This window comes from Diorhabda carinulata, chromosome 8 (assembly GCF_026250575.1).
Source record: "Diorhabda carinulata isolate Delta chromosome 8, icDioCari1.1, whole genome shotgun sequence".
Lineage (NCBI taxonomy): Eukaryota > Metazoa > Arthropoda > Insecta > Coleoptera > Chrysomelidae > Diorhabda > Diorhabda carinulata.
The window spans coordinates 20,321,863-20,349,754 of NC_079467.1; the positions used below are offsets into that span (position 1 = coordinate 20,321,863).

Sequence of the window (27,892 nt, forward strand, 5' to 3'; positions counted from 1 at the left end):
ACATAAGAACTATTATTATTGTAAAATGATACTATTGAATATTTCCTCTTATCAATGGTTTTGTTTTGACATTATTTATCAAATTATATAAATATTTTTATCGTCTATATAATTGGAATGCGGTAGCTTAAAATATTTCTGCTGTTGCCAGCAGTTAATCTGAAATTTCGAATACAATTCGGCAGATATCAAGAAATTATTTGAATAAAATGATAATATTAATTGGTTATTATATTACATCAGCTCTATCAAATGAAATAATATGGATTTAAATTATAATGTAATTAGTGAGAATATAACAATAGGTTTTCGCCAAATTCCAACAAATAATACTGTTTAGTTTTAAAGTCATGTATGAATTCGCGCACATCGACAACGCTGCGCGTATCTGAAGTGAATTTTGATTGGGGTGTAGATAGTTGCACCTGACCTCGTCCAATAAAATCATCATTTTTAGACTTGGTAGGGCGAGATCAGGGGTCACCTTGAATTAAGAAAGGGAAATCTCTAATTTGATTTGAATTTATATTGCACTAAATATTACAGCATTCAAAAATTTGTTGTGAGTGTTAAAAGCCGATAAGTAAGTTAAATGTTTATATTTTTTGTTTATACAGATATATTTGCTTATGTAGTAATTATTGTCATTTCTCTCAACCAATTGTATGAATCAAGTCATACTTATTTAGTTTTTTGTTAATAATTTTATCAATCAAAATTTTTAGGCTAAAATGACAGAAGAAAATGCAAAATCAAAGTTTATTGAACGTGGGGCCTACAAAGGAAGAGGTCTTGCTGTTTTTACCAGTGGGGGTGACTCTCAGGTTAGTTTATTACACAACTTTACGCAAAAATAAATATGCACTCTTTAAATCATTTTAGGGCATGAATGCAGCCGTTAGGGCAGTAGTTCGTATGGGAATTTATCTAGGCTGTAAAGTATATTTCATCAGGGAAGGATATCAAGGTATAAAATTGCACAATGGATTGTGAAATGTATTAAGAAGGTTTTTGTTTATACAGGATTAGTAGATGGAGGAAACAACATTGTAGAGGCTAATTGGTCTTCAGTAAGTTGCATTATCCACAAAGGAGGTACTATAATTGGATCAGCAAGATGCATGGATTTCATGTGAGTGGTTCGTCTTTTTCAAAATGAATTTTCCACACAGAAGTTTTGTCTGGAGTATATTTAGTTTTTCACCTGTTCCTGACACCAAGTCTAAATTAAAGCATTTCCTTACTCATTAGATATATTAATTTGTAACATTATATCTATTAGATCCAATAGGAATTAAAAAATCTAAAAAATAACCAATATTCTGACAGAAAATACTGGATAGCTATGGGTTCTTATTATAAATGTAGTTTGTCGCAGAGTAAGATGATTTGGAATACTTTATTGGTGATTATTTATAGTTCAAATTTATTTCGGTAAAGATGATTAATTAAATTTTCCATGCAATTATTATCTTCTGCCTAATTCGATATCAATCTTAGTTGTTTAATTTTATTTAACATATTTACACTTTTATCAAGCATTTTACAGTCTGACAATTTCTGAATATGGACCAAATTATTTTGTAACTTTTCACAAAATGAAAAATATAGAATGAACATTATGACTTCACAAACTTATATTTTTCAATGATTCAAAAAATTTCAGTGGAATATGTTTGAGTCAATACATCAAGTTTCTCAGTAATTAAATGTTTCGTTATCATTTTATCACAATCTTTGTTTATGATTAAGCAAAAGTTCATGTTTATCACTTCTTATTGTAAGGCTAAATTTATACTTGTTATTAATCAATTTATTTCATAATTTATTTGAGTCAAAACTCGTTAAGGAAGTGTTAAGTCTAGAAGTGCTTTTTAATAAACAGGAACCATTTTGTAACTCCACAATAATTATATATAAGGTTATCCAGAATTTATGACCATTGATTTGTAGATAGTATGTTCAATAATACAATAATATATAAAAGCAAATTATGGAGCCCATATTTGGAAGTGATAATAGATAAATCTAAGAAAACAATTTTTGAAATAGAATATAATAATAAAAACTTAAATACAACATAGTAAACCTAATTTACTCTCCAAAACTACCCTGTATTCATTTGGAACTGGGTAGATGGTGAAATTGATAAGTCATATAATATGACTTTTCAGACACTATAATCCGGTTATAGACAGATCACCTATCAGTTGATTAAGGATCCTAATCTACAACGAGATTTAGATCACATTTTCCGAACGAGTCGCTCAATTTCCAGTGGAAATTTTAAATTTAAGACTTTTGAATTTTTGGTTTTTATTACTTTTATTACAATTCTTCCATGATATTTACTTAGTTGTATTTTGATGCTAGATCCGCTCATACAGATTTTGCACTAAAGTTCAATACTAATAAGCTTATTTCCTGCTGAAAAGTATAAAAGTCGCTAATCTCAGTAGCCTCTCAATAACATTCATAAGAATTAATCATAGATAGCCATTTAATGTGAATAAATAACTTTTAAAACAACCTGTCAGCTGATCGCATTTACCCACTGGTAACTTGACAGTAAAAAAACAAGCAAATATTTGATTGCTTGAATAAATTCAACCCAGGGTAATCAGTTAAAATCTGATGAAGGTTTTTATTTTGCAGGCAAAAACCAGGTCGTCTAAAAGCAGCAAAAAATCTTATTGATCATGGTATAAATCATCTTGTTGTCATTGGAGGTGATGGTAGTTTAACAGGTGCTGACTTGTTCAGACAAGAATGGAGCAGTTTATTAGACGAGCTACTGTCAACTGGTCAAATCACAGCCGAATTACGTGAAAAGAATAAATATTTGCAAATTGTCGGTTTGGTTGGGTCTATTGATAACGACTTTTGTGGTACAGATATGACTATTGGAACTGACAGTGCTTTGCACAGGTAAATTTTTCAACAATAAAAAAACGAATTTATTTTGATTTGGCAATAATTATATATATTTTTTTATCAATCAGACAAATTTCATTAAGCTCATTGTGTACATAGTTTTTGTTTAAATGCAGCTATTCAATTTTTTATTACTTGATGTTTCATTAATTTGGAGCTAGAGAATAAATATGACATCGCAACGACAGGCGATCTGGCACCATTTGGACATCCCAAGGACCTTTTTTTTATAATAGGACCAAAGTTTGAATATTGACTGCTGTATACCCCGACCAAATTTTATACCCACCATTTGTTAAATTACTTCATAAATATACTAAGACATAAAATGTTGGATTTCAGGATTATAGAAGCTATTGATGCTATAGTGAGTACAGCATACTCGCATCAACGTACATTTATAATGGAAGTTATGGGAAGACATTGTGGGTAAGATTTCAGTTGATCTATTTTAATTGTTTTTTTATGTACTTTGTTGTCTACTGTTATTTTATTCAATAATTGATATCATTAGAAATATCTAAGGTTTGACATATGTTGTTATCTGGAAATCAGTTTACACTGTGACTACATTAATAGGTGTTACATACCAGAAATGTATAAGGAGAACAATGATTTATATTTAGCGAACCAGAATTATGTAATTTATTCTTAAAAATTATAGTAAGTCCAAAGATAAGAAAGAAGTTAATTGAAAACCTTATTTTTTCAAATATTTTGAGACATTAGAATAATTAATTCCATTCCATATATATATTCAAGTTATTTGTGGAGGGTTCTTATGTCTCACTTTTTGTTAAGCTTATCATGTTTTTTGAAAAAAAAATCATAACAAAATACTTTCTGAAATAATTTTTTTTTTAAATAATACTATTATTTTTTGATAAGCCACATTGTATAAGAATGCAGAAAATTATTATACGACAACTGTGATCTTATAAGTGACATCACTTGTCACTTATAAATAAAATAAAAATAAGTGAAAAAAACATCCGCCACAATGTTCTTTGATGTTACCAGATTGTCAGTGAAAATGCTAGGGGCTTCATATCTTGAACGTTACTTTGGTTATTTTTAAAGTGAATACACCATTTTTCAAATGGAAAACTACATCTAACAATTCAATTGTAGTTTTCATTTCAAATTTGAAGATAAAAAAAAACTAAAAAAGTTCCTGTCTATTTTTTCCTAAGATTAACTCATTAGATCATCTTATCAGTTTATTAACTAATAGTTTATGAAGGTTTTCAATGTTGCTGAAATTCCGCCTATGAAGCTAACGACTAATAATCCGGATTCTTTTTTATTCATACTATTTTTATTTAGTTTGAGATATATAAAAAGTGACACCTTAGGAGATATATAAAATGTTGTGGTTTTACGTGACATGTTATAGGTATTTGGCTATTGTCGCAGCTTTAACAACAGAAGCTGACTATGTTTTTATACCCGAATGTCCGCCAATGGGCGATTGGAAAAAACGACTTTGCGACAAATTGGAACAGGTATATTACTACCGTCAACAGCAAAAGCGTACTCTAACAAAGTTTTATATTGTTTGCTTGTATTGTACATTTTTTCTATTTTTATCTAACATTTCTTTTCATGTGTAGCGTGAGTTGCTTGTCCATATATTCAATAACACATTATTTAAATCATTCATCATTTAGCTGTAGTTTTTTACCTCTCTTTTTGATTATAGTCTAAGACCCCGATATAAAACGACCTTCACATATATGTTCCCATTATCCTCAACAATTCCTTTTACGTGACTATTGATTATATTTTTGAATCTATATTGTTCTTTACTTATACGCTGATTCTTGAAGTAGTAGACAACAGAGTTTTTTTTTTATAAAATGTAACAACTCTTCAATGTTGCAGTTATTTAGCTTTAGTTGCAGCAATGACCGGTGAGGCCGATTTTGTTTTTATACCAGAATGGCCTGCAGATCCCGACTGGCCTAACACACTCTGTAAAAAAATATTGCAGGTACAGATTGAAATTTTTATTGTTAAAGGCTTGGGTGCTTTATTGAAATGGAATTTCTAGCAATTAGATATGGGTTTTAGGAAAATATGTAGTTTTTGTGATATTCTCAGTATTTATATTTCCTTGAGGAATTCAGTGCTGCGATTGGATGATAAAAAAAAACTAGATACTAAAAAATATTCCTTATAAAACCATTTTTACTTTTTTCTATAAACGTTAAATCGAATCTCACCTAATATTAATGCAAATTCCTTCTTAATAGTAAAGTTTTTTACCAAAGTATGTCTTTCGGCACAGATTTTAAATTTAAATAATTTCATGTTTTACAAAGGAGGACAAATGAGACCTATAATAATTTCAAACAAAGAAAAATATTGTAATTACTATTTATTTTGATTGATATTTTTCATTCATCACTCTAAATATATTTATTCTGACTCTTTTCTTAAGACTTAGTGTTGTATCTTCTACTATTCAACATTACGAGAAGTAGATATCCAGCTTTCTTGCCATCTCTTGCTCAAAAGTCTCCTTGAAGTTGGTTTTTCATCCTTTACCCATTTAGCCCATCGATCTTCCATCTTTCTGTGATCTCTCCAATATCTTATTTGATCTCTCAGGTTAACTCCTTCATTTTATGGAAATCAGTTGATGTATGACGAAAAAATTTATTATCGATAAGACCCAGCTAGACCCATAAATCGTATTGGTTAATAAATTGTTAGTTATAATATATATAAATGTATTGTTAAATATTACCCAGTTATATTGGAGGGTGTTCTGTTAAATATTGGATATATTGAAATTTAAAACACATTAGAATGATTTTTGACTTATTTTTATACTTTTTCAAAAATTCATTTGTTTAAAAAGAGCTTTTGAGATATAAAAAAAAAGTTTTGCTTTTTTATATAGTTTTTACTATTTAAGAATGAATAAGTGTATAATAATATTTAGGTGTAAAAAGTTGTTATTGTATTCTCGGCACTCCCGGTAAATTTTAGCACTAACGTACCTGCAAGTCTTTTAATTGGGTATTGAACGCGTCTGAGAAAAGTTTAATTTTTAATTCTTTTCTTTTTCGAAATTGCGAAAAAAAAACACAATTATTTTTAATGTTATTATAATTTCTGAATTTGTCATTCATTACACATATCGATTATTTCATTTGACAGCATAACGTATTTTGATAATGTCCACCTGAGAGGCTTGATTGATTTATTATGTAGATTTCACTATTGGTAGAGCATGAATACACGGCTTTCTAAAAGATTGGGAAATAACTCTATAGGATCTTTGACAGTGGTGACAATCAAATCTTTCAAAATCGACTATAAAGTGAAACTTTAATGCCAATTGATCGATAGAAATCGGCTATGAAATTCCCAGTGAAGTAACCGAATCGACAGTGAAATCGCTTTTTATTGCCTAGGCAATTAGAGTCTAAAATTTTAATAAACGTCTAAAAATTGTGCATAGTGATTGAAAAAAAATTTCGGATGCGAATTTTTTCGTTTTATTTTTTGACTTTTCTGAGAAAGTTTACCATGGCCATGGTAATATTTTTTCACGCCAACAAGAAATAGAGATTTCAACGAACCAAAGTCTCAATGACTTTTTAAAAAAAGCTGATATTTTGACGGGAGAATTTTCTTTCGAAAAAAAAAATGTTTTTTGTAAAAGATAAAAATAAAAAACCAAAAACTCGATTTTTTGATTTTTTCACATAAATTTTGAGGTTATGTGAAAAAAGTGAGAATACAAAAGTTTTAGATCTTCTTATTACCTACAACTTTGCCGTTTTCCATAAAACGGAAATCGAGATAAACCGTTTTTTATTACTACTACTAGTTGATATTCTTATATACGAATATATTATACAGTAGACAACACGAAGGAACTCTAGATATAAATTAAAATTATTAATTAATCCAATTGGCAATTAATTACAGTTATTTAGGAATAGTTACTTCTTTGACTTGCGAAGCCGATTATGTTTTTATACCAGAAGAGCCCGCACCAATTGATTGGCCAGAAGATCTCTGTGAGAAGCTTCAACAGGTATTCCTGAAAAACTAAGTTAAGAAATTATAAAAGATTTTTTCCCATTTTTCCCGTGCGCTCGTTTAAAATTTTATGAATAGAGAATTCTGCCAACTATCGAAGGGGAATGTAATATAGATTTACTTGAAACAATCAAGGTTAAACTTAAAGTTGAACATTTGTTATGAAGTAATTAAAGTTTACATTTAAAGTGTTCATACAGTATCTACAACTGTGACAATTGAAAATATTCACAAAAAAATTGACATTTGTTAATTAAGATAAGATGAAACCATCCACCTGATCCCTCCTGTTTGTCCTAACCTAATTTCATCGAAAGTATTAGCGATCATTAGTGACCTACAAAGAAACAATAGAGATTAAAAAGCGGGCATGCCCTGTAGGCGACTACGAAGCTCTTCGTAGTGGAATGGCGGAGTATGTAGTGATACTCCGCCATTGTTGGCGTTTTCTACAAGCTGAAGGCCATAGTGTTACAGAAATCCATCGGAGAATGAGTCGTGTGTATGGGGAAAACTTCATGAGTGATGGTGTTGTGCGTGAATGATGTCGAAAGTTTAAGGATAGCCACAATTATGTGAATGATGAAGGGGGCCAAGGACGCAAATCTGTCGTTTCAGATGACCTGGTTCAACAAGTTGACAGAATGGTTAAAGAAAACCGCAGATTTGCCATTACTGCTTTGTCTACGGAATTTCTAGGTCTGTTTTGTACTCTTTTGTTACTGAACGGTTAGGTTTTATTGTGGACAACTTTCTTTGAAGAGGTTATTGAAAAGCTTGTCCACAGATATGGCATATGTTTCAATCTCTTCGGTGATTATGTCGAAAAGTAACCGTAAGGGTACCAATTTTTTGGTAATAAAATTATTGTTTTATATGAACTTTTATTTATAGTTCCAAATTTGTTTTTTTTTCTATTCTAGTGACTTGACGAATTAGGGACAATAGTCATATCCTGTTAAAAATAAGAACGAATATATGAAATATGTTGGGAAATACTGTTCGTAATTCTCAACCTTTGCGCAAAAATTGCTTTGTGTTTATTAATTTTATTTCCGGCTTTATAGCACGTAGCTTATTAAATGTTTAGCTGTAAAAACGCACTGTGAATGTAAAACTTATACCATCACACGTGTAGATCACTAACTAATCTTGCATGTTCAAATGCATGTATGTAATTTGCGGACGCTTAGTATATGTTTTATTTTAGTTATGAAAAGCATACTGGTTATTATTATTTGCGTTACCCCACAACATATTTTATTATTTATTCCAAAAATTAGTTTTAATACTGAATAATCATCTGGAACTGATGAAGGAGGAGATGAAAATCAAACATCGAATTATCGCCCAATTGCACTCCTTCCCACGTTATCTAAGATCATAGAAAGATTGGTCAAAAGAGGCTTCTATAATTTCTGTTTAAATATAAAATTAAGTACCTCTTGTTTTGCGCTGAGATCAGTTTTCAATTATCCACCTCTTTAACAGTTTATTACGCCCTTATTAAGTCGCATCTCCGATATGCCCTTCCCTTCTGGGATACGTGTGGTGCGACTCAATTTGAGCGAATCTTAAAACTACAAAAGAGAGCTGATAGATATTTACTCAGACTAAACAGCAGGGCTCACCACAGGGACTTCTTTAAAATATTAAAAATTCTTATTCTTCCTTCCTTTTTCATCTTTGAATCCGTTTGCTTAATTCGTAAGCTTCTCCAATTTTAGAAAGATCGTTGCACGGCTATACACTTAGGAACACGAAGCACGACCTTTTCCTACCTACTCCACGTTCAGAATTGGTTGAAAGCTCAATATTTAACAATGCAAAAAAATGCACAATCACTTGCCAATTGAAATCAAATCAATATCGCATTTCGCAATAATTTGAGGGCATATTTACTGGAAAGTGCCTTCTACTCTGTAAACGACTTTTATTCTAATATTTTTCTAGTATAATTTATTAAAATGGACCTTTTTATTTGAAAAAGTCCAAAACGATGACTTCGTAAAAAGCAACATATCCAAGTTGATCAGTATAACTGGAGACTTTAATATATGACGTTTTAAAACATAAACGTACAGTTTGGTTTCCTTTTTAGAAAGAAACTAAAGAGAAAATTATTTAAAATAGAATTTGTGGTATGAAAATAATTAAACTATAAAGAATAAACTGTTGTAACTCTCTGTGAACAAACTTTATAAAAGACTGGTAATACTTCCAGAATGCTCTTCATAATATTCAATGATTGTTTTCTTCTTGTACCTGATTTTATTTATAATACAATAGGAAAGAGCTGCAGGTCAGCGATTGAACATCATCATAGTTGCTGAAGGAGCAATAGACAGAAATGGTGATCCCATCACAGCTGAGCAAGTCAAAGATGTCGTTGTTAAAAACTTGCATCAAGATACGAGAATAACAGTTCTTGGTCATGTTCAACGTGGAGGAAATCCTTCAGCTTTTGACAGAATTTTGGTAAATATGTTTTATTCGCTAATTTCCTCTCATTAATGTCTATTTTTGATGAATTGAAGAAAGTGGAAATAAAAATTCGACTATATTGAGCGAAATTTTCATGTAGAATGTAAAAATTCATATAAAGAAAAACTTCTTTTTGAGATCAACTGTAAAATTCTATTATTGATGTGTGCAAAGGTCTCCTAATCATTTAGATGATGCGAGTGTATGCTATTTCGTCTAGCTTACTTCACGTTTGTTGTCAATCGGTAGAATTCGTCCAAAGCTTTTCAAGCATTTTTATGCCATTCCTATCTGATAACTGACGTTTTGATTCAGGTATGTAGTAGTGAATGAATCAATTTGCATACCTGTAGGATTTTGGCGATGTTGCAAATGGGTGTTTGTGCAATGAAATTAAGAACGTTTTTTCGAAATAAATTCCACCAGATCCACTGTTCATAGCTTCTATCAACGTGTCGTCTTAAGTATCGATCAACATAGAAGATGGATCGACGTATTAGTTGATTGTCAAATGTCAAATATTATGGATGCGTTAAGAAATTTAATTTGTGACAAAATTTGAGGTTTATCGATCTACATATAGTTGATTGTCAAATGTCAAATATGGTTGCGTTCAGAAATTTCATTTGTGACAATTTATAAAGGAAAAACAAAACTGTTGTTTTTTTATTTAAATCCGATCATTTTATATATATATATATATATATATATATATATATATATATATATATATATATATATAATATATATATATATATAGGTTTTGTTAATTATCAGTGTTCAAATTGTTTATAAAGTAATTCTTTTTATTATTGGGCGTATTTAATCATACATAGATTACTCGAGAAACACTTTTTTTGTAATGTATTATTAATTATATTTCACATAGAACTTAATAAATTATATTAATCAATGATTTAATTAGATGATTGTTAAAAAATTTCTAAATTACTATAGAAATGAGAATATACTCGAACTCTTTGTAATAAGTAATTGGTCAGCCTAGGAACAAATCGAGATTATGTAAAGTATTTTGATTATAGGGTTCTAGAATGGGGGCTGAAGCAGTTATGGCCTTGATGGAATCTAATGAAACAACTGAAGCAAGCGTGATATCATTGGATGGTAATCAAGCTGTGAGGATTCCTCTAATGGAAGGAGTAAAGCAAACTAAAGCAGTAGCCAAAGTAAATACTTATTTTTATACAATGTTCTCTTTTTGTAATTATCTTGCTTATCTTCATTTTTGATCACTATAGAGTTATAGAAGTTGTAGAAGAAATAGCAACTATAGGCTTTGTCTTGAATGAAAATGGTTATGTATAAAAATCAGCAGAACCTGGATTTTATTTACTACTGCTGTGGCCACTTAAATCCAGATTGATTTTTGGCCTCGCCAACAAGTTGCCTCCATAAGTTGCTTTCATCTTCACCAACTTCATCCACACCAAGTGGGTGAAGGATTTTATTTAAAACACATAAATACTCACATGTTCTTCAATCACACACTTTTTAGTCTTCTGTGTATAAAATTTATAATATTTAATTTAGGCCATGGAAGAAAAGAAATGGGATTTAGCTGTTGAACTTAGAGGCAAGTCGTTCCAGAGAAATTTGGACACTTATAAACTTCTAACTCGTCTTAAGCCTCCAAAAGAAATTTATGAAGGAAAAGAAAAAGTAAGTATTTGAATAGTTCATATGAAGGTATTGATTTTTTTTAATAGTTATATATTTTATAAGTTGAGGAATTATTCTTTTCGGACATAACCTAAACTTATTTCAAATCAATTTGAAAATCTTGGTATCATTTATATACATATTTTTAGACTCCTGAATAAAATTCAAAAATATGCCTCGTCACACTTATTTTTAAGGGAAATGTGTTTTCATTTATATCACATCAACCCTCTAGTGGGGATAAACACAACTAAAATCTTAATTGGAAATGGGGGTTGAATGATACCTTATATTAAAGGCCGTGCAACAATTTTTTCAAAAATAGCTTATACTTGATTCTTCTTTTTAGTACTATAAAACCGTGAAGGTATTTTGCTTCAACTCGCGAAACTAATTTCACATTAAAGTAATTTTGGCAACAAAGACCCCTCATTTCACGAACCCCTTCACTCACAAAATAAAATATCACTTTTAACACTCATATAAATAACTATTAACTTATTTACTAGCTATTGCCAAATTTTCGTTTATTGAGATGTATACCAAGTTGGAATTTCTGGAACCGTTGGTGATATTCATACCAAATACACTATTTACATCCACCACTACACCAACACACGTTTTCACACAAGTTTTCGTCTTTAGAAATGCGAAGTGACACAGTGTAATTGTGAGTTAGTATTGGTGTAGTGGTGGATTCAGTGTGAAGTATTCTAAAACTAAATTTTTTCAATATTGTTGGTTAATCTATTTCAATTGATTCGAAATTTTCCTGATAGAAAAATACATAAGTCTGGGATACTAGAGAGAATTTACCAGAGGACTTTGCGGACAGGGAAAATGTGTAAATTGAGAGTGGGAACCGCAGACTTATTCTATATTCAAAGTGCATGTTATATATTTATATTGTTGTAAAGCTATTAAACTATTCTGATTGTTTAATTGGTATTTCAAGTTAATTGGCAATGGATCTTTTTGGCACCAGATTATAGAGCTTGTTGACTTGTCCACTTCATGATGACATATTTTAGGTGCTTTATATAAACTATTTACCAATCCAATTAGGATACTTGCATTGTTACTTTTCATTCTGTTTCCGACAAATTTCTTGTTTTGTTATGTATAACATACCTCATTTGAGATATGTAGCTGTACTGATTTACGAAAAACACTTTTACTTGATTCCATTTGCCACTTTTGTAATATAGGTAATATATTTTCAAGTTAAATTCCACATCAAGATATATATACTCAGGAATTTGAAATTGGTATTGAATGATCCAACATATCTTTTATCTTTTCGGTTGTCTGCTCTAACTTCCCCTAACCATTTTTAATAATTTACATGTTTGGAGGAAGGGTGTTTTCTATTATCAGCATATTACAGTATTTTTGTGTTTATTTTTAGTAAGTTTTCTTCCTTGGGTGTAAACCCACCTGTGACTGGTTTTGAGAGAGAGTTGCAAATATTTTCATATTTATTATTCTCGCCTTTGGGAAACACAGTATATTCATTTTTGTAGATAAAATATCGAAATCAACTAATTGGAAAAAATTAAATTAATTTTTTGATAGAAGCCTGTTTATAGTTTTCACCAGATTTCTAGCGGTAGGCTGAAAAATGTGAAGTGTGTAGTATTTATGAAAAGATAGTTGAAGCCCTCATAAGGTGTTAGTAACCTTCTTTTCCGTTGAAGATTTTAGGAATGGTGTTCGCCCTCGCTATAAAGCTTTAAGTATTTAATTTAGTCTACCAACTCTACCCTTTGAGACAGGTTTGCTTACAAATTGTATTGATACATTTGGGCAGCTTATCAATGTGTAATGTTTGGCATATTGGACTTTGAACATTGTATATTAAAAATAATAATATACCAAGTTGTCTGTGTAATTCACATCTTCTCTAAATTTTTTGATAGGAATTTTCACTTTTGAAGTAAATTTGGAGTCTAGTTTGAACTATTCTTTCAATATTTCATTACCCTACAATTAATTTTTTTCCACTTACTATTTAACTCAAAACCATTTAATTGATCTTCAATATTTGTTTCATCACTCGTAAGTCGTGTGACCAAATAAGAAAATCACATTATTTTGCCAAAAATCGATTTTATTCATCTCCTTCAAGAGCAATACAATAATTGCTTCTTCGCTAATTTCTCGATGCCGTGCTTGGAGACGAATTTGTCTTTTGGCTCAAAATTAGCTTCAGTTTCAGCAATCGCTTCTTCATTCGAGCTGATTTTCTTATCTAGCGAATAGCCACTAGTCACTGGGGATTAGATCTGGACTATACGGTGGACGAGGAAGCAATTCGAAGTGTAATTCGTTCAATCTAACTATAATTGCCATCAACTGTGCATTATCTTGGTGAAGCAGTGGTTTTTTCTTCGACTATATCAACGTCATACGGATTTGGCAGCGCCATCTGTGTGTCAGTCACACGACTTATTGAGTGATGTAATATATTTGGGCTATCTTTCCATAAGAATGGTTTTAATGATTTTTTGCTATTATGTTTTTTAAAAAAATTTCATCAACATTTTATATGGTATTAAATATCGTAAGATATGTTTCGATTATTGCCACCAGACGCCTTTGAAAAAGGTATATTTTTTTTTGATGCGTGGGATTTATAATTTTGCATGTTTGCATGAATTCTAATGCTTTTATTTCAAGTGTGACGTATTTTATAATATCAAATTTGTAAGTTAGTTGCATTATATCTCGTTCGCGAGTTCAAATGGAAATGATGAACGTAGTGGGGTCCACGAGTTCTCAACCTAACAAAGATAGAAAGATCATAAATAAAAAACTTATTTTTCGGTATCATCATCTATCAGCCATCTTCCATCCACTGCTGGATATAGGCCTCCTCTAGTTTAAACCATCTATCTCTATCTTGAGCTGTATGTATCCAATTTCCTTCAATTTTCTTTACATCGTCACTCCATCTTGTTGGCGGCCTGCCTCTACTTCTCTTATCCATTCTTGGCCTCCACTCCAATATTCTTTTCGTCCATCTATTATCCGTCATTCGGGCTACATGGCCTGCCCATTTCCATTTCAGTATATTCTCCCTTTATTTCCACACACTTTTCAGAACGTGTAACTAAAGCTTCTATGCCATTATAAAACTATGATGCATCTTTAGAGTCAAATTTTTCGTACACCCGGTTTTTATTTCATCGTCGCTGTTAAATCTTTTACCCCGTCAATCGGACGAGGCCAGTAGCCTTGGAAAGCGAGTCAGTATGGACTGGAGCATTGTTATGAAACAAGCGCACACAATGGCTGATTTTGTCGGCGCTTTTTTTCGATAATTTATTGACTCAATTGCTTTAGTAAGTCAGAATACGGTTATATTTGATTCCTTAAAGTCAATCAAAAAGATACCCTCACAGTACCTCCTTTCGACATAGCTCTAAAAATCGCTCACAATATTATGCTTTTGTACTGCGCTGAGTATACGGCACATCCACCTTGTACTCATTTTTGTTATATGATTAAATGATCATGTAGGACCTGTAGAACGCTTATTTTGGAATTGTAGGACTTTGTCGCAATTTCTTTTGTTTTTAGACGCCGGTCAATTAAAATCATTTTTTCTAGTAATGTTTTGTGTAGTAGTCACCGTCACGGGACCTCACCCACCTGGGTCATCTTCTAATGATTTTGGTCCCCTCAGCAAAACAAACTGGACAAATGTATAATTGTTGAAAATGATGGATACAAGTAACCGTTAACAGCCTCCATTTTGGTTTTTATTGATTTTAATTCTTCTCTGGTCAAAAATTTAGTAACAGCGCGAAACTCAATTTGAGACAATTCAAAACAACTTGACTGAATGGTCGTTTGAGGTCTACTATAATAAAATGGATCAAAATTGAAACTTTGTGTAAAGCTTGTTGAGACTTGTAATTGACTCCTGCATAAATATTCTTGCGAATGCACTCTATTTACTATATGAGGCCAGGAACTCATGGACAGCACTACATTTGTAGGTTTGTAGGTAAATGTAGGACGTGCTATATGCAATTCTTCGCTGTACCAATCCGAGCAGGTATATTATACACGACCAATTAGTCTAAAATGTAATTCTTGATGTCTCCATTCAGTCTTTGAGCTGTGAATAGTGATGCAGTCTTCATCATTTCAATATGTCAGTTGTATATTAGTTTGTTAGTGAATTAATACAAAAGTTTTCGTTCAATTGAGTGAATTATCAATTATTTTAAATTGAACATATCAAAAATATTTGATCTTCAAATTAACGTTAATTACACAAAGCGATTCATCGATTATACAAAGGAACTTTACATACTTTTACCATATGTAGAGGGCAATGAGTAGTGACAAAAATGAAATGACTCAATCAAATTACTTACTAATATACTCGACTGAACTTTTGTTGCTTGTAAACGTTTAGTTAGTAAATTAATCAGAACTTCATTAAATTACTAGTTTAGTGCGAACTAGGCTTTAGTTTTGGTGCAAAAATTATCTTCAAGTATAACTTACGTAATATCGTTGTCACCGTTTCTCTAATTACATGAATAAATCTTGTGTTTGTGGTTTTTGTTTTGTACTTATTATTTTGGCTGATCCACACTCGCGCGCGAATCGCGGTCTACACTCGCAGGTTCGCGCCGGGCTCACAGTATAGTTCGCACTTTTGACGCATATGCACGTCTGGTAATTTCGACATGGTACTCATTTTGTATGCAAAATCGTGGTGTCGAAAATACAACCACACGCGGCAATTGCTACTGAGCGACTGAGCAACTCGCGAATGTGGAATCTTGTCGAGTTTCGCGCCTGCGAGCCCTTTATCGTGGGACAAAAACCGACAATTTTCGAGGAACGAGTCGAGAAGAATCGGATTCTTGCTTCGCGCGCGAATGCGGATGCGGCTTTTGAAGTTAATTGTGATTTTTATTGTACGTATACATCAGTTTCACCAATTCACTTAAGTACTTATAAAATATACAAATAGGGACTTGGCAAAAACCTTAGATTTTTCCACGTCCATCAAAATTTAATAAATGGCTATTAAATAACAAAACTGGTGATATAAAATATTTTCTTTTGATATTATGTATATTTATTATCACCTTTAATATATACCCCTCCTCTATCCCGAAATCGCTCCATGCAAATTTTCCATTGATCGAAACAGTGAAGGAAGTCTTTTCCCTTCAATTTTCACTGATTAAACTATCCATGCCGATCACACTTCATATTTTTTTTGTACTATTAACAGCAATCAGAAGTATATTTTCTATGAGCTATTCTTTTGGCTATGGACCTATAGGCTGGTCTTGGAAATGTCCTGATGAGACTTCTCCTCCACTTTATTTGAGATCAATTGGCCAGTTTCGTTTCAGTCTTCTGTTGTTTGGTTTTTGGGTTAGTGGCTGGAGTAGTTGATTAGGATGGCTGTCCAGCTTTAGGTAGTGGTTACAGCTCCTTTCGTGTACTGTCTCTTGTATTGTTAGCATACGGAGGTCTTAATGGATCAATTTATTTGTGACGTACCATGGTGCATTGACTAGTGATCGACTAGTGACTTTAGATTGCCCTCGTTGTATGAGAGCATTACAAGATTTTATTTTGTAGTGAGACTGCGATCTTCTTCCGAGTACCCAATATAGTTCTCGGAAATTGAGGTCGTTTCTTGGACTTCACATGAAAGCAAAGAAAATAGAGCAAGTAATTAGCTGCCAAGCATGTCTCAACTCCAATATAAACATTTCCATTTAAAATAATGAAATAATTTTCTTTGCTTCGCTAGTATCGCCGCTCTTTCGTTGTATCGCAGCTCCAACATAAGCACAGCATAAGCTACAATCTGTGTCTTGTTTTGTTATTACAGTAGTCTCTTTGGCATCATATAATTCAAGGGTTTAGACCTGATTCTACTGTCAAATTTTACTCTGTGTTACAATTTTTTCAGTATTTATTTAATTCAAGTGCATCAGTATAATAATATGCTAGAATTTAACAACATTGGTGAAACTAATGTATTTGAACGGTTATAAATTAATAACAATGGTCCCACTTCAGGTTTTTTAGTCAAATGCAAATAATGTATACAGGAGTGTGGTTATTGATATAATAATTAACAGTATTGGTTTCAATTAAAAATCATCGGTTTAAAAACAAAAGTGTCATGGGATGTAATGAAAAGATGAATATGCAGATCTGTATCGTACTTGTTTCATGATGAACTTATCAAGTTTTCACTCCGATGATTTCTTAGTTATTTGTGTGGTGTTTCATTTTTCTAACATTGTATTTTATTAGCAGCAAGATACATTGTGGGGATCGGTGAGTAGATATAAATTTCGATTAAATTAATAGACTTGAATTGATTAGAAAGAGATTAATAGATTAGGTATATAAATGTAACTTCAATCTTTTTCTAATAAATTCTCGTTGGCTTCAATTAACTAGCTAATGTTTAGACATTTAACGAATTTTAAAAGTATTTGGTTAGATGTTAATGACACTAACGGTGATTAATTGAATTTTGCAATCAGGATTATTTTGTCTTAACTCATTATATCAATATCTGACCTTACAGGCATTGTTAGATAACTTTTTATTGGGTTTTTATGATGTATACATCCACTTGTATTGCATAATTGATTGTTTGTATTTTTACAACTATTTTATGTCTAATGTTCCCATGTAAGTTTTGTAAGATTTATCTTATCAACCAATTTTGTTATACTCAAAAATAACGTGATGAGTTTCTTTTTTAGGTAAACAAACTCTACCAACATTTATATCAGTTTTTCGAAGATATCCCGCGTCCAATTTTGAATTAAATTCCCGTCAAATAACGTGACGTCAATTGTCTATCCAAACATCTCTGATGGTTTTGAAATCAAAGGAGAAAGCTTAATCTATGGACTCGTTTTGACTTATGAGTCTCGTGAACACAGTGACATACCATCTAGTTCAAAAAGATCTAATCTGAACTGACAGACGATAGAATGAACTACTATTTAGTTCATATAAGTGTACCAGGCAGTAACCACGCCATCTCTTTTATTAATTATGAACCAAAAGATTAGGTTATGGCATTAAATTGAAAAATCATATTTCATAAATGCCCAGGAGTGTCTAAATTAATAGTATTGGAATTAGTTCTACTGCTTCTTCTATAAATTTGGAAATATAATCAACGAAACAAACTGGCCGTTTCTTCGAAGAAAAAAAATAGTTGCTCTTCTTGCTATATGACATGACGAATATGGATTTATCTACGTTCGAAATAATCGATATCGGTTCTCTATTTTCCTCAGCTGTATAAGCAATCATGACGTTTCAACATCAATCACTTGCTTTATGTGTCTAGATTTGAAAATTTTTCACAAACTTTATTTATAAAAGATCAAGTTGAATCGTTGACATATATCCATTAAAAACTAGCCTGAAATATATTATGAATTGTAAATGTCTAAAAATCAGCCAACTATGTATTTCTCCCAATCTAAGCATCGCTACTAAAATTATCAATTTGCTTTATTTGTTACTATTGGCTTTTAGTGGCTATATTTATTTATTGCTTTTAACACATTCAATTTAATGTCAATGTAGGTATACGTTTCAAGAAATGTTAACTATTTGTTAAAATTAAGGTTTTGGAATCATAAATGACAAATAACGTGTCATGGAGACCTTTTTTAACGAAGTAACAGAACAAACAATGGAATCTGTTCGAATTTCGGGATACCTTAAACATATAATTTGAAAGAACAAATACCGGAAGTAAAATTAAAATATATGAAACGTGACAGAAACAAGAGCAGATACGGATATGCTACAGACGATGACATAGTCTGATTACCGATAAGCACTTTTAGTACTTTTCCATAATTTTTTTTGTTGTAATAAGTAATAAAAAGTTAATTGTTGGTATGTTTTAATTGAACGAGGAGTAAAGAAGAGTATAAACTAAAAGAATGGGCAATAAAAGAAAAGAAAAAAAAAGACCACAAAATAATTTCTATTGAAAGTAAGTATTGTTGGTGTGACTCGGTCTAAAACAAGACAAAATTATAGATTGACGATGTTGAAGGCGCACTGGATTCTTGCACTCCGATATCCACCCACTTTGAGAATACCAAAAACTCCACCGAATGGAATTTGTTATTTGTGTACTTATCATTTTGAAATTTGCAAAGTAAAAGCTAACTACATTTTAGTGGACCATGAAGTTTGTTCAATCCTCTGAAGAGTGGTTGTGTTCTCTACTCAATTCATCGCAAATTTCAAGTATTCCCTTATCGTTTGATGGAACTAATCATTATGTATAATAACTTTGTCATTACTGCGTGAACGATTTCTTCTAGTTCCAACTGTAGTACTACAACTTATCCTCTAACGACAAAAGGTAGGTACTTAATTCGATTCACGCAATGTGAGCTCCATTGTAACCATGCCAAACACAATATGGTCAGTCAATATGTTGAAAAATCATACTGATTACCAATACAATAGTTTATAAATTTCTTTGCCACCACCGATAGTTTTTTGCCTAAGTAGCCTCTCAACATATTACGTTCGGACACATCAATAAATTGCAAGTTCTTTCTAACTGGAGAGCACAGCATAAGTAGAAGTTGAAGGTTGCCTACGTCTGATTACATAATATGGCGTCAAAAGTGGATGAAGTAAATGAAAAGAATGAAAAAACTGTATATTACGTGTGTAAAAACATTGTTACAAATAAAAAAAATCTTCTTCGTTAGAATACAATAATTATTTATTTTCCCAGGAAGGTTACGTAATGGCCGTGATTCATATCGGAGCTCCGGCATGTGGTATGAATGCTGCGGTACGTTCTTTCGTTAGAAACTGCATCTACCGTGGTGATACTGTTATCGGAATACATGATGGCTTGGAGGGTCTTTTAGCTGGACATGTCAAAAAAATGGGTCAGTACACAATCTAATTTCGATCAAGTTTGATCTTTATTTGATGAACTAGTAGGGAATGACGGAAATAACAAAAAAAACTATTCACATAACCTATTATAATCACAGAGCACCTATATTTAGATGGTTCACAACAATGTAGGGTTCTAATTCAATTCTTGTTGCCTAGCGTAAAAATTAAAAGCGTAATAAACTTAATTACTTTAAAATAAGTTGAATTTGAATCTTATTTTAGTTTAATTATAACGCTTATTTTAGAATAACTGTCGTATTTACTTTGTATCATATGTTCAGTGTTTATTTTATACCTATGACGACACGCAATATGGCAGCCTTACTGAAATATTTAACCGCCTACAGAATTTTTGAATTTTCATTTATTTTTTTCTCTATAAATATTGATCAAACTTATTCTTCAATTAATATTATAACCACAATGAAATATGCTATTGTTTATTATGAAGGCAAATATAAAACTTGAAATGTAAAAAATATATGTATGTTAAGACTTTAATTCAGTTCTCTTAAATCAAGCAATCATCTTATACAACATTTCAAATCTTCATGAGGATATAGGAATAAATAATAGAGGACTTATATTAATAGCCTTACATAGTAAAACATAATATTGATTCTCCAAATTCCGTCAAATCAAAATTTCAGAAAAGGTATAGGTAAATTACACATAGTACAATTACTATGAATCAGTAGACCTAGAATCACTTACTTTTGCATAAATTTTGGGAAACTGGTTTCCATTTATGCTGTCAAAACTGATGATGAAAAATCAACTTTACATTATCTCAATAACTTGAATAGGTAATTTTTGGTTATAAAAGGTTCGCAAAGAACTAATGAATCTTGTACCAACCGAGGAAAATTTATCGAAATGTAACTTCTCATATATTGTATTTATGCTTATTTTGTATTATTGCAGCTTGGTCAGATGTAACAGGATGGGTGGCTCAAGGTGGTGCTTATTTGGGAACAAAAAGGTCGTTACCAGTTGATAAAATGGATGAAATTGCTAAGAAATTTACAGAATATGGAATTCAAGGATTACTAATCATAGGTGGATTTGAGGTAATTTATGATCAATCCATACATGGATTTTTATGAGACTGACATTTTCGTTATTACAATAATAACATCAAATGACATTAAATATACTATGTCTTAACACAGCTATATAAAAAACATTTGGATCTTCTTAATTTACCAACTTATAATGTTGAACTGTTTTTATATATAGGGATATCAAGCAGGACTTCATTTCACAGAAAATCGTGACAAATACGAAGCGTTCCGTATCCCCATTATGGTGATTCCAAGCACGATCAGTAATAACGTGCCAGGTACAGAATTTTCTCTGGGATGTGATACCGCATTAAACGAAATTACAGAAATTTGTGATCGAATTAGACAATCTGCTCAAGGAACGAAAAGAAGAGTATTCGTTATTGAAACTATGGGAGGATATTGTGGATATTTGGCAACTTTGGCAGGTATCTTCTAAGATGAATTATATACAGTAATATTTATATTTTAATTTATTTAAAACAAAGTTTGACCATTACAATTTTATAGAAGCTTCAATCAGTATTTGAAAATGCTCTCTTGCAGGTTATTCAGTTTTTAAATTATTACTTATAATTTTCTATAACATGGTATTTAACAAAAAATAAGAAACATAATTATATCTATGTATTCGTATATAAGAAACTCTTCGATTTAGATGTAAGTTTGAAATCCTTGTTTTTAAGCGTACAATCCATTATCGTTGAGAGAAAAATGGGGTAGTCTTTTGAAAAAAATGAGTTACATAATTTTCCCTTTTCACCATAATTAGTGCTTATATAACTTTTTTTTTAATTATAAAGATTTAGGAAGACTTAGGCGTTATTCTGACAGATATTCATAATTTTTTTACTCTGTTTTACATCTCTAAAAACAGATGTCATATCACCAGTAGTTTCTAATAAATTGCAGTTACTGTATATTAATTATAAATGGCATTTTTGGGTCGTGTTACTTCAAAAATACTCCCAAAAACTAAATGAATAGCATTTACTAGCAAATAGCAAATGAAAAGCATTTCCTTTGTTATCTTTGAATTTTTTTACTATAATTGGATGGGTCAGTTGAATAGGTTTTTGTAGGTTTGGCTGGTGGAGCTGATGCAGCTTATATCCATGAAGAAAAATTCACTATCAAAGAATTACAAGAAGATGTATACCATATGGCAGCCAAAATGTCAGAAGGTGTACAAAGAGGTTTGATTTTGCGTAATGAAAAAGCTTCCGAAAACTATAACACGGAATTCATATATCGTCTTTACGCAGAAGAAGGAAAAGGACTATTTAGCGCTAGAATGAACATTTTAGGTAAGTCCAACTCCCATGTTTTAAACTTTAGAGAAATTGGTTTAGCAAAAGTGAATTTTCAATGTGATTCAAATTATTGAAGAAGGTGGTACTACATTACAACTTTCCTATATTATTTGAAATGAACACCTCATCAAAATATCCAATTCATAATGAGATGATTTGTTCTTTTCCTTGTTTATAATGGTAATTTTACCAAATACATGTTTGTACGAAATTTCACTTATTAGAAATGAAATTAGAATTCTGGAACTGTTGATATACTCATACCAAACACCACTATTTTTTACTACCACTACACCAACACTCACAATTACGTTGTTCGACATGCATATTTATAACTGAGTTATCGTATTTAAAAACACTTACATAAGGTAATCTGAAACATACAAATTAAGTATATAATCATTGTGACTGTTGGTGTAGTGATAGTAAATAATGTGATCAGTATTAAACATGCTGTTTGAGTCATTCATATGATAAACGCTCTGGTTTACCTGTACAATGTGACATTTTGACGAAGCATTAAAAAGTTTCTAGTCCTCATATACATTTCTTCATTCATATCCATGATAATTTTATTTTCTGTTTCTATGTTTACTGAAATCACTTTTTTCATATTCCGTTTTTGACTATTAAGTATATTGCTTAGATTGTTGCATTTTATTTGCTTTTAATCAGATTGAGTCTTTTTTACATTTTCCACAAAATCCTTTGTTTTTTCCACAGTATTCAAAAAATTCGAATTCAATTTTTTTTATTGATGCAACTATGAACGTTTCCTCAGAAAATGTTGTGGTCCATCTACATTCCATCCAAATTGTGAAAAAACTTACATTTTATAAAACACATGTGCTAAACATTTTCCAAAAGAACCAGTAACATGAAATAATAATTTGAAATGATGTAGTTTTAAAATTACATCCATACATTACAGATAGGCTCATTCTATTTGATGAGAAACTTCGGGTATGTCGAAATAAAAGTTATTTCTATCGAGATTGCTATTTTTGAGTCCAACTATGTACAGCTCTTTAGGGTTTGAATACTAAATTTTCAAATGTTGTTCCATCGATGATCATTTTTTAATATATTTGATTAAATATGAAAATTTATGAATTTCTTAGGTCATATGCAACAAGGAGGCTCCCCTACTCCATTTGATAGAAATTTGGGCACAAAAATGGCAGCCAAAGCTGTTGATTGGTTTGTTTGTCAGTTGAAGGCTAATATGAAAGATGGAAAACCCAACTGCATGAATCCAAATACTTCTTGTCTGCTGGGCGTTCTGAAAAGACAATATAAATGTACACCACTTACGGTTTTGAAAGAAGAAACTAATTTTGAGTAAGTTGAATGGGAATATATAATTACATTTTTGTCCTACATTGTATCATTATAAATATCGATAAACAAATGTATCATATACCTAAAGCACTTACATAGTATGAAATATGTGTATTGGATTTGGTGGTTTAAAGTTTCAACCAAAAGCCAGTTAAAAAAACTCTTGGAACACAAACGTATTAATTGAGTCTTCTTACAGACCCCTGTGAACAATATTCTATATTTAAAAAAATATTCCTCAAGGATCACTTCTGTAAAGTCATTGGAATCTAAATAACCAATTCCAGAATTTATTAGCTCTTATTACCAATTATTATTATATTATTTTGCATTTATTATTTCTTAAAATAACATTTTCGTATTGCTTTGGTTTTATATAAGAAGTGATCAAATTTTAATCATGTTTTAATGTCTCATAAAATGAAACTTTAGATGAAGTTTCCTTTTTTTTTTCAGGAAACGTATTCCCAAGGAACAATGGTGGTTGAAATTACGTCCACTTTTGCGTATTTTGGCTAAACATGATTCAGCTTATCAGGAAGAAGGCATGTATCTAACTGTTGAAGAACACTCTTTAGCCGACAACCTTTACGGCTGATAGCTTTTTAAAGCTATTAAAATTTTAGTCGAAACTTTATCAAAATCTCTGAGAACTTACAAATATTAATTTCACATGTGTATTTCAGATGTTTAAAAACTAAAAATAATCTCAGAATTCTGAAACATTTAATATTTAAAAAAAATAATAATAATTTAGGAAATAATATTTGTTGGTTCATATAAAACAGAGAGACTATGTACTAGGTAATTTTAAGATTGTGTTTTTATGAATTTTGAACCAATTTTAGCAAGTGAGCATCAGAGTGGTAGTAGACCATTACCAAACTGTACTGACCAATTTACAATGTGTACGCACCTTGTGAATGAGGTTGACAAATTTTTTATTCTTATATCTATTTCAGTAGTCAAGTAGCAAAGGAAAATGCGTGTAAATGAAGAATCTTTTTATTTTCATAGTGTGCCGAAATTGCTCGTAACTTGTTGGTTCTAGTCGTGACATAGTATTTTTTCATTGTTATCGATATATTGATGAACTAACTGTTGAATCTACCTCATCTTCAATAGTCTTGGTTCTCCTTAATAATATTTCCATCAATTTAATCAATTTTTCCAGGTGGGCAGGTATCTCTTCTAAGTTTTCATGTTGAAGAATATTTGCAAAAATCTACGACTGTAAGCTTCTATAGTATACGGATTAAGATATTAATTGGTTTTTTGTCAGCTTCAACTTGTTCCTCATTCTTCAAATTATGTTCACATGTTCCTTTTCATATACTTATTTTTGGTCAAGCATTTGCCCTAAGCATATTTACATTTGCTCGATAGAGACACTAAAGTAATTTTTTTGTAATATAATTACGGGTAATCGTGTCATCCAAAACGATTATGATTAGGTTGTTTAACATGATGAAAGTTTGATATGTTGAAAGTTTGGAAGCAGATGTTTGTCTGTGTGTGTTAGTTTCATTTCAACAGTAAGACTCCACTTAACGTGTAGAATATGTTCCAACAAAGTAGAGCGTAAGACGAAACAGCGCTAAACGAGGCTAACTTAACATGTAAATAATGGGGTTATCCACTGCGGATATTGGAGATCTTCCATTTGGGAGCGCGTCATATAAATTTAAATATTAGGTAAATGTTCCCTTGTCAAGAAAATATTGTTACACATTGAAACAAATATATCGAATCCTATAAAACTTGTTTATAGCACAATAATGTTTCTGCCCATTTACTGATTGACATCAATAACCTACTTCTTATCTGTGCACCAAGTTATCTCGTACATAAAATTGAAATTTATTATTTTGTTATGGTAAAAGTTCATTGGAAAATCCAACATTTGTTAGATATTAAAACCATCTATGTTCGTATTTCAAGATTGTACCAAGTCTGGTCTCGACTAAAGTGGATGCTGCTCACTTCCACTTTTAAACTCTAGTAGAAGTATCACATTTTGTTAAAGGTAGATTCTAATTGCTGGAAGTAATTTCATAATGAAGAAAATAATTTTATCTAACCTCCATCTATCAAAATTAAAACAATATCTTATTTATACATTTATAAGTTTCGTGCTTAATCTTCATATCCCTTATCATTTCATTTTTTTTTCACTTCTACAAAGTGATGCTCTCTATTGGAGTAATAAATAACCGTCTACTTTTTGTATTAACTTTATTAAGACTATATATGAGATATTAGCTGCTTTCCATTTACACCAAAACTCAAATAATTCTCACCTGTGACGTCTCAACTCAGTTCAATGTTCTGTATCACAAGTAAGACCTAACGGAGTTTTTATCCGCAATCTACACAAGCTTGAAACCCTGAGTTTTGTGAACTCAAATTGAAAGTGAGGTTGAGGACATGACGTTGTCAAATTTTGTCATAAGCAAATAAGTACACAATACTAAATTATTGAAAACAGTCATATTCCTTTTATTCACTGTGCACTGACGTCATTATTTGAGTATAAGATACTCATAAAATGGAGTGTCTCAGTTCAATTGAATTTGAATGGAAAGCAGCTATTGTAAGCTTTATCAGTTCTATTATTTATTCTATTATAATCGTCCATTTTGATTCTAATTTAATTATTTTCTGTACGGTTCAATTACTTTAGTATTATTCATTATATTATTTATTTATCATTCAAGAGCAGGTTTTTAAGCTCTTGAAATGTTGTTGTAGTTTTGAAGTGTATACAAAATAACGTTGTATTGTGACAAAATAAAACTATATAAAATGCAAAACAGAGATAATTTTTCCAATCTTTCCTTCCAAATTCCTTCTCATTTCATACATTTCAAAATTGGACATTCCAAATTAACTTTTTGTCAACAAGACATGAAATTACTATTGGAAAAGTTGCCAAATGTCAGAAAATTAAACTAAGGTTTCAAAAAGTAATAACTTCTAATAATAGTAAGAATGAGTATATTATTCAACATTTTGATTTGAAAAGAATGTTTATACTTTTTTACTGCTTGGTAGTCGACGATTTATAAATCCTTTTACACATTTATTCATTACTACTTTCGGTAATACTAATTTTTACATTGTTCTCAAAATTTATGGTTTTTGTTTATATTTATTAGAAACAATTTCTACTATTTTTTCCTATCATTAAAATATTGATATCTATTGTAAAGTTGCTACTTTTAGTAGTTCGACAATTATTATTGCAAATTTCATTACGAGATTTTGCATCATTCACTATAATACTTAACTGTGATGAACTCCAAGAATTTTTCATGTTTTAATTTTTTGTTTCAACGAATCTTCCCTTTTTTAGATAAAATCGTGTATGGAAGTCATGTGTTATCGGTCATAAGTCACTACTAAGAGAAATCACTCGCACAAGGTGCTAGTGTCTTATTCATTTTTAATCATGACTTATTTCCTTCATAACACACTTCATAAATAACTATAAATATTCTAATAATTATAATTTCAGCTTTTAGAAACTCCAGACATACATACATCTGATTCGCGTCATTTAATAATAACTTTTTTTTAGTGAATATTGACTTTGAAGATAAAATGAAAAAAATAAGAGAAACGAATACAACTTATGATTTTGAAGCAATTGAATACCGAGGAGATTGGTTGGAGGCCAAATCTAAAAAAAAAGTATTGGTGACAACTGGCAATTAAGCAATGATATTGTGTATGTAATGAAGTTTTATGATGTGATAATAATAACCGATTAAACAAACTGTGATATGTAACAGCTGTGATATATTTCTACAATACAATTTGCCACTTAAAATTTAGGTTTCATTTAAAAATACTATACAGCTACAAAAAAATTTTTGTTATCTATAATATCTTTGCGAATTGGATCTGGTTTTTACCCTTTTAACTTCTTTTATGTTTTTAATAATCAACGCTTCAAGTTGAATATATATCTATGTTGGGCGTGGAAACGATATCTTTACATAGTTTTTAGGTTTGAAAATTGAAATTTTGATATCTTGTAAACATTCAATTTTC

At 30.8% G+C, this 27,892-nt stretch overlaps 1 protein-coding gene across 9 annotated transcripts; it reads left to right on the top strand.

Annotated features, from left to right (window-relative positions):
* On the top strand, positions 1-27,668 carry LOC130897362 (ATP-dependent 6-phosphofructokinase). 9 transcript variants are annotated; one of them, XM_057806180.1, is made up of 19 exons: positions 397-583; positions 726-824; positions 883-967; positions 1,024-1,132; positions 2,656-2,928; positions 3,277-3,363; positions 4,331-4,439; positions 9,283-9,471; positions 10,521-10,664; positions 11,029-11,157; positions 13,750-13,764; positions 17,467-17,487; positions 19,946-20,105; positions 21,043-21,188; positions 21,358-21,610; positions 22,265-22,489; positions 23,617-23,836; positions 24,293-24,381; positions 27,417-27,668. In XM_057806180.1, exons 2-19 carry the CDS (start codon positions 732-734, stop codon positions 27,551-27,553), a joined length of 2,484 nt encoding a protein of 827 aa, XP_057662163.1. In that variant the 5' UTR covers positions 397-583; positions 726-731; the 3' UTR covers positions 27,554-27,668. The 9 variants fall into 9 exon arrangements, with proteins under 9 accessions (XP_057662170.1, XP_057662171.1, XP_057662169.1 ...); XM_057806181.1 differs by lacking the exon at positions 13,750-13,764 and having other exon boundaries at positions 17,464-17,487; XM_057806182.1 differs by lacking the exon at positions 13,750-13,764.
* The last annotated feature ends 224 nt before the right edge of the window (positions 27,669-27,892 follow it).

Coding starts and splice junctions, on each gene's coding strand:
- LOC130897362 (XM_057806180.1), top strand. CDS start 732: ATGACAGAAGAAAATGCAAAATCAAAGTTTATTGAACGTGGGGCCTAC. Junction 825..882: donor CCAGTGGGGGTGACTCTCAG/GTTAGTTTATTA, acceptor AAATCATTTTAG/GGCATGAATGCAGCCGTTAG. Junction 21,611..22,264: donor ATATTTGGCAACTTTGGCAG/GTATCTTCTAAG, acceptor AGGTTTTTGTAG/GTTTGGCTGGTGGAGCTGAT.